General features: G+C 28.3%; 1 protein-coding gene across 1 annotated transcript in view; it reads right to left on the bottom strand.

Moving 5' to 3' along the window:
• The window catches only part of LOC119678799 (complexin-like), a 250,284-nt gene extending 245,466 nt beyond the window's left edge, over nucleotides 1-4,818 (bottom strand). The window contains exon 1 of the mRNA XM_038090859.1: nucleotides 4,749-4,818. Within this exon, the coding sequence (XP_037946787.1) occupies nucleotides 4,749-4,803 (55 nt within the window). The 5' untranslated portion in view covers nucleotides 4,804-4,818. The remainder of the gene's footprint in view (nucleotides 1-4,748) is intronic.
• Nucleotides 4,819-8,541: the final 3,723 nt, after the last annotated feature.

The raw sequence follows: 8,541 nt of genomic DNA, 5'->3' as shown, positions 1-8,541 counted from the left end.
TAGAGCCGTTTGGATATCGCTAAATATATATCATCAGCGGTCTTTGGAAACATGTTTAGGCTTAGTATTTTATATATGAATAAAATATATTATATATATGCATTCTTCATTTACATTCATAGATAAGATAACTCTACATAATAATGTTAAAAATTAAAAAATATATAGAAAGTATAATTATAATAATAATATATACCATATATATAATAACAATTTATTTAATATTTAATATATAAATAAAATGTATTTAATATATTTCATCATTAAGATACATAAAATATTAAAAATAACTATATTGGAACAGATTATTGTTGGTTGGGATTAGAAAAAATAAGGAAGTACTCACAAGAGTATTTTTACTAAAAACAGGTAAAACTTATATGTTGTCGTTAAGTTTATATGGTAGCTATAAGATATAGTGGTCAATCATCCAAATTTTTTAACAGTCCCATCAATTTTAGCCAATTCTACAATTGAAGGACAATCAGCTTCCGAAAACGATGTGTGCAAAGTTTATTCAAATAGATCCAAAGCTGAGAAAGTAATTTGGGATGAAGCAGAAACAAAATGATAGAACGACAGTTGATCCGGAATATATACACCATGGAACCTACCTTTGTATGTAATCTATGTTTCCATAAATGCGTTACAAATGTTTGGAGAAGCTTAATATACATTTTTTGCATAATTTGTTTAAAGGTTAGAAGCATTTTTGCACTCGGAGCACATTTAAAGAAAAGTAAATGACTTATCATATAAAGTTGCAATGAGACAAATGCTCTTCTTGTTGTTGTTTATGAATTAGAATGGATAACGATTTGGATTACTTCGGCCGTAATTGTTCAAAAATTAAGAAAATCGGAAAATCGTCGTTAATAGCACTCAGAACAGACATTATAAAGGATTAATTATTTTTATGTGAATGAACACTTTCTGGACTGCTTTCGGGTTCAAAAAGATTGTGGATTGCAAGAACCATTGAGTTATTAAAGAAAATGCACAAATTATTAAAGCAAATTTCTATAGACAGGGAGGAAACAATATATTCCCTAACAGTGTTACTTTATTGGTCTGTGAAGACAAATGAATAGCCATTTTAGATTGTTTCTCAAATACTAAAATGTAGTTTAAAATATTCTAAGTACAGGAAGATTAAAGTTCTAGGATGCTATATATAAGATATTTTGTTAGTGTCAACTGACTGGAATCATTTTTTTATTAATAATACTATTCACTTAAATTGTGTTTAACTTTCATAAATTTGAGTTTGTGTAAGCAAAGAAATTTATACTTTGTAGTTTTATATTCTCAAAATGTTGGTGCAGAACTATACTATATCATAACTATACTATATATTAAGTTTAAGCTACTTTACCCCATTAATATATTGAAATTGCTGCTACTCTTCTTAAACTCTTTAAACTCATTAAACTCATCATGACATTAACGGCTGATTTCACAGTCATAACTTAAGTATCAAAACTGACTTAAACATGAATTGAGTCAGCAAATTTGATGGATTAAGCAAGACTTAAGTTAGTATTGAGATCTAAGTTACTACGTTGAAATCAACCCTCAATAACCTTAAAGATATCAAATAATTGTATAAATCTAAATGATTTATTAAGTGCAAATATTTAAATTGTGTAATATTTTAAAATATTTGCCCTTTATACCAACAAATTATTTTTATGCGCTGCGTACTACTCAAACTGTTAATTTGGAACAATTACACTAATTAAAAATTAAGCAAACATCACCAAATATTCCAGGACTGCCAATTACAACAATTAAAATGCAACGTGGCAGTAACAATATTCCCTCAGTTAAGTCGTCGCACTCCTTCGAGAGTTTCAATTTAAATTTTAAAGTGAAAACTCCCAAGTGACCAAAATTATAAGGAACCAGTCAAGACAGAAAAAAAAAATAAAATTGGGCAAAGGAAAAACGCAGGGCACCGATAAGGAATAAGACAACAATTTTCCGAAATTAAAACCGAACACTACAGAAAGTAGAGAGTGGCAATCAACAGAGTTGCAAAAGAATATTTAAAAGAAGTAAATGAAATTCAGCTTAAATGTAGAATAAGATGGGTCTGGAGTCGAGTTAAGAGGAGCTGTGAAGAAGGTGAAGTATCAGTAGCAAGAGTAGCAGTAACACCAGGAGTAGCAACAAAGAAAAAAGGTTAAAATCATACATTCAAAATTAAGCGGAAAATTCCAAAATGTAAAACGAGCTGAAAATGATAACGTCACACACACACCCCACACCCAAAAGGACCTTCGCATGGATTGCTTGAGAAATTAAGGACGTGGAAATGAACGCAGAACTGCAATTAAATACTTTACAACGCACCAAAATAAGAAAAAAATATTATAAAAAAAATGTGAGCAAAAAAGAATCAAACGTATACGCCTTTGATATCTTCATTTCATTTCGTAGTTGATAAAATGTCTACAAAAATTGGGCGGAAACGTTAAACTGGTTAAGTGTGGACGGAGAAGGAACTCATAAAAGGCTACTGCAGCCACTTAGCATTTTCCGGAACACTGAATGTGTACGCTGAAAGGAAACTCTTTGTGACAATCTACGACGGGCAAACCTTCTTCAGCAAGAAATTATTTTTTAAATGCAAAATAAAAATGTTTCGCAATTTAAAATGAAATTAAAATGAAAGTTAATTTCTAGAGAAGATTCAGATGAGATTGGTTTGGTTTGGTTAACTTCTCTGTTGGCTTTTGTCCATTTGATTTTTTGCAGCATTTAAGAGAAAACATTGGACCTTGTTGGTATGATATTAATTTAAATAAAAATTATTTTTTTTTGTATATTCCAAGAAAAACGTTATTTAAGGAATAATATTTCATTAAGCCTTTTGAATTTTAAAAAATATCTGAACTCTTCATTTTAAGATGTTTTTAAAATTTTCTCGATTTTTTTTATAGTTTGAACATGATTCATATTGTTGAGACTTTTCTCACTATAGATACTTCAGATGTACTAAAACTCATACAATCACTAGTTGAGATATTAATATACATTTGAATTAAAATATAATTGTAAAGACTTTTTTAATTATAATTACTAAAGAGACATTGAAACCCAAATGATCACTACTGAACTACCATTATATTGTAATATACATTACAGCTGTACATAATGCTTTCGAGTGGTTTGAACTAATTATTCTTAAAAAGTCTCTTTTAATTCTATAAATTCTATTCTTATAAAATGATCTCTCCATTATTGTATGATGTCTACGATAAAAATACTAATTGAACTAGAACCTTAACCTAAATTTTGTATTTCGTATTTTATATTATATGTTAAGTCAATGAAAATATTGCGAAAGACCTACGACTAATCAAGCATGTTAAAAACATAGGTGACTAAGAGGTACATCTCTACCTATAATGGAATAAATGTACAATGGTACATAAATACAATGAAGGTCGAGTTGTGTTAGTTGATTTCCTTACTTTGGGCCGGCCATTAACAGCTATAATGAACGAAAACATCGCACATACATAAAATCATGAAGTTGGTGCTTGAAGAAATCGTCTGATACTCAAGAGCTGGAGAAGACGTTTATGGCTTCTCATATTATTAGGATTGATATTTTGTGAATCGCATTGATTTGATGGTCTACCATTGCAAATATCAAACAAATATCAAATATTTGCAAAACCATTAAGTTAGTGATTGTAAGAATCGTACGAGTATCAAAAACTGGGCTTAGGGGGCGAATAAGTTACTTAAGTCTATTAATGATATTATGACTGATGTTTAGGTCTTGAAACTTATAGAAAAGAAAGTAGGTTGTTTTTGTGACAAAAGAAAACTGTTTTACTGATAAAAAAGTTAAAGTAAATTAAAAGAAAAAGATTTTTTTTAATTAATTGAATTTTTCAGAGAAGTTCCGAGAATTTCTGTTAAAATATTTGTGAAGTTTAAATTCGTTTATTCTTTGTTTTTTTTTTTAAATATATTTATATTATTTTTGTAATTGATTTCTGTAGTTGATTCATATTGTAAGACACATAAAATTTTTTAAAATATAAAAGTAAAACAGTTTGTTTACAATAATTTTGTTATTTTACGGGCTAATTGGTCAATAGTTAAATAATAAATAAACTTTTTAAACATTTTTTTATTTGTTTTTAAAAGGTTTTATTTCAATCTATTTTTTGACTATAATCTATACTCAACATCAGGGTACTATAAAATATTAATACAATGTAACAAAATCAATGAGTTTGTTTATAAAATTGGAACAAAAATTATAATAATTTAATTAATAGTTCAAAATGTTTCAAACTTGACTATTTACAATTCTCTGTTTTAGTGTTTTCGGTTCACTAAAAAATATATATCGATTTTTTTCACCAACTAAAAACTCTCAGTTTAATTACATATTGCATTATATTAACAATTAATTGCTTATGGAGCAGTATTATTTATTTAATGAACTTAAATTGTACATTAGCCCCCGAAATTTTTTCAAGAAATAAAATGAATTCGCACGTTTTGTCAATATTCCAGAGCGAACGCTTTCAAATATTATCTCTCACTTACGATAAGATAATATGTATATATGAATACTATTTAATAATAGTATAGCGCTTGTTAGTTACTTTATTTATTATTATTTTAGTAGTATAATATACATGTGGAAATATAATGAAAAATCACTAGGAAACTGCAAACCGACTAAATAAGTTCTTAAAAGTCACAACAAAAACTATTACCAAAGAATTTATCGATGGCTTTTGATGGATTGGCCATATACCAATATTTACTCATTTTGTTTCAGATACTTAAATATTAACTAAATATTAAAACAAAATAAAAAACTTCTTGTATAATACTAGTGACTTTAGGTTAAAAACCGTAAACAAAACTATTTGTACTTTTTAACAATGCTTCAACTTGACCTGTTCGTTTTCTTATCAAAATCGACAAGAAAGATAAGAATATTGTTGGGTGAGAATAAGCAGCACTGATAACTCATTTCTGATGATTAAGTAAAATTATTAAATGACTTTTCATAATATTGCAATAGAAGAATTAATATAAAGAATTAGCAAAAGAAAAAGAAATGATTTTTTCTGCCAGTTTATTCTCTCGTATATAAGGTTCTCTATTATTCTTTTCAAATTAAAACTGTGTACTGCCGCATAAGTAAGCAGAAATCAGTTGGTTTCAAATAGGTATTGTTTCCAGATATTTGTAGCAATACAATGAAAAAGATTTAAATCAACAATCCATTTTTTTGTTGTGTACTGCTTTTTGTTTTTCAAGTAGAAATTTTAATACTGGAAACTCTAAAGGACGAGAATGAATGAATCCGAGTTTTAAACAAACACGTACATATCAGATACGCATTTAACAATTAATGGATAGGACAAAACTCAAAATGTATAAAGTTGAGCTATAGTCCATGCACACAGATGCAACCAAACTCTTCTATTGTATAAAGTATTATAGCTTTTTAGGCACAAGTGTATGCGATTGAAAAATGAGCTTAAGGATTTCAAATAAAACAAAACAAAAACTTCCTCATTATTGTATATTTCAATAGTAAGTTTGCTATAAAAAATTCTCCAATGTTGAACCAAGAAATTCTGAATGGTCTGGAACTGTCAAAATCTCAGATATGAGTTGTTAAGTACCAATAAAGTTACACCTGTCTGGATATCTGCGTAGAGCAGTTTAAATTCTAAGGCGGAAGTGGCAAATTACACTCTTCTGAAAGACAAGTTGCAAAGGAGCTTAATTCCTTGAATAGGATCTGAGTCTATCTGTAAAATATTTCTTTATTTGACTAGTTGAGTATAAGTAAACATCAGAAATAAATTGTTTTAATATAACTTATATATATCTAAGTCTATTCAATCTATTTAAAATTAAATATATTATCTTAATTTTCTCAAATATATTTTAGAAATATATCTTAGATATAAGTTTTTTAGTACGAATAAAGTTACACCTGTTTGGATAACTGCTCAGAGCAGGTTAGAAGATAATGCCACTGCTGCTTCAAATTCTAAAGCAAAAATGTCAAATTACATCCTTTTAAATGATAAGGAGGTTAATTTCTTTAATATGATCAGAGTCTATCTGGAAAATATTTCTTTATTTGACTTGAGTATAAGTAAACATCAAAAATAAAAATTATATCATTTTATATGTATCTAAGTCTATTCAATCTGTTTAAATTCAAATATATCGTCTTAATATTCTTAAATATGCTTTAAAAATATATATCAGATATGAGTTATTTAGTACGAATAAAGTTGCACTTGTGAATCGGTTGAATCTATCTAAATTTAAATATATCATTATATTTTTTTCAAGCATCTTTTAAAAATTTCTAATGATTATTCTTTTTAATTCAACTTATACGCTGTGATATCTAGTAAATAAGCCCCGGCTGATTATTAGGAGGGCCCTTAAAATAATATTCCATTCATTTTATAAATTATTGCAGTATGTATATATAAAATAATTTCTAATGTAATGTTATTAGTTTTTATGATTTAAGATTTAAATAAGAATGATTCAATTGTTAAATAAAAACCAATATTTTCGAGATTAGTACTCATTCTCTTTAAATTTGATTAAGATTTATTTAAATAAATTATTCAACTAAATGAAAAATTATAAAATTTATTAAAATTGCTTTGAGAATTATATGAACATTGAGAACAATAAATTCTCTTTTGTTATCATGAAATTTTTATTATAAAATATTATCAAATTTAAATTAATAATTTAGGTATGGCATCCATCAATTCAATTTGCTTCAAAATCTATAATTATGCCTACTTCACAGCATCTCAAGACACTCGTCTCCTCACTCTTGATTTTTTACGATTGTTCATTCATATCAGTTAACAAATGATATTTACACAAAGATTGTAATCAATATCCTTTTTCCTTTGTACTTCAGTGAATAACAGCACTCAGTTGGGTTCGTAGGAAAAAAATTATTTGATATACACTTTCACCATTCATTACGTAATGACAGCTCTACAGTTTTAAAGCCTTAAAATCAATCAATTTAATGTATCTTTCAACGAAATACACGCCACATTGAAGTGGGTATACGCTGCTGTTAAAAGTTAAAAAGATACAAGATACAATATTGAATTTATGCTTGTAAATGATTTCATTTATTTTTTTCTTCCTGCTTTTTTTTGTTTTTTTTGGGATGGTTTTGCATCTTTTCGGGGTTTGTTGTGCAAATTTAATTTCCGTTATAATTCGACATAGCAAATGTATTTTATGTGCATACATTTGCGGCAGTTGGCACGAAATGGTAAAGTACATAAGAATAGATACCAGCAAGTAAACAAACCCAAGCTCAGATACCATAGTAGACAAACATCAGGCAAATTTAAACATATCCAGATACTACGAGTACCAGTGAAAATAAATTTGCATATGCTCTAGTTGAGCTTCAGTGTTGGAAATACATTTACCGAGTTACACTTTCCTATGCGAGGATGTTGTCGAAATGGGAAACTATATCTGCTAAATTCGTGCTGCTACTGTTTGGATAACAGTTGTGAGGGAGAAAAAAAATAAGTTTATGTGTGAAATAGTTTACCGAGTTTTAGATTAAAAACATATACGTAAGGCTTAATTGTTGTTTACTAATTAGCGTAACGAAGTGAGTTATCTGAGCATCGCTTTTTTTAACTAAATGATTGTTTTGCATTCCTGAAATCATATTTTACCTAACACCCTACTCTACAAAGCATGGAAAATCAATTTACACAAATGTATGATGAAGAAGCTATGGTAGCTCAAGACGACATAATGATGCTCTATCAGTGCTCTATCTATGGTGAAATGCAGATCAGTTAGTCATTGAAGAATTTGTAAAAGATAGATTTCTAGACCACACTGTCTTATTTAAAAAGTCTTACTTAAATCCAAAACAAACAAGCTAAGGTAACTGAAGATTTCATAATGAAGAAGGTGTAAGACGCATATTTGTCGATGACATAGATACGAAGAAGCTGATTTACCTTAAGATATCATATTGGCGCCAATGTCTTATCTATATTGAATAGCAGATCAGCCACTCAATGATAAAGCTGTAAGGCGTATATTTGCAGACGACGCAGATGTTGTATTCCAACAGAATAAATTCAAATATACGAAGAAGCTGGTTTACCTTAAGATATTATAATGGCACCAATGTCTTATCTATAATGAATAGCAGATCAGCCACTCAATGATAAAACTGTAAGACGTATATTTGCAGACGACGCAGATGTTGTATTCCAACAGAATAAATTCAAATATACGAAGAAGCTGGATTACCTCAAGATATCATATTGGCGCCAATGTCTTATCTATAGTGAATAGCAGATCAGCCACTCAATGATAAAACTGTAAGGCGTACATTTGCTGATGACACTGGTGTACTTCAATCTATGACAAAGACGCTCTTGCATCTCAAAATAGTATAATGTGACCATTAAAGTAATATTTGAACTACCTTATTCAGTGGTTTTGGCACTTATTCAG

The sequence above is a fragment of the Teleopsis dalmanni genome, chromosome 2 (assembly GCF_002237135.1).
Source record: "Teleopsis dalmanni isolate 2A chromosome 2, ASM223713v2, whole genome shotgun sequence".
In the NCBI taxonomy this organism is placed as follows: domain Eukaryota; kingdom Metazoa; phylum Arthropoda; class Insecta; order Diptera; family Diopsidae; genus Teleopsis; species Teleopsis dalmanni.
Note: the sequence above shows the minus strand (reverse complement) of the source record. Positions and strands in the feature narration are given on the sequence as shown.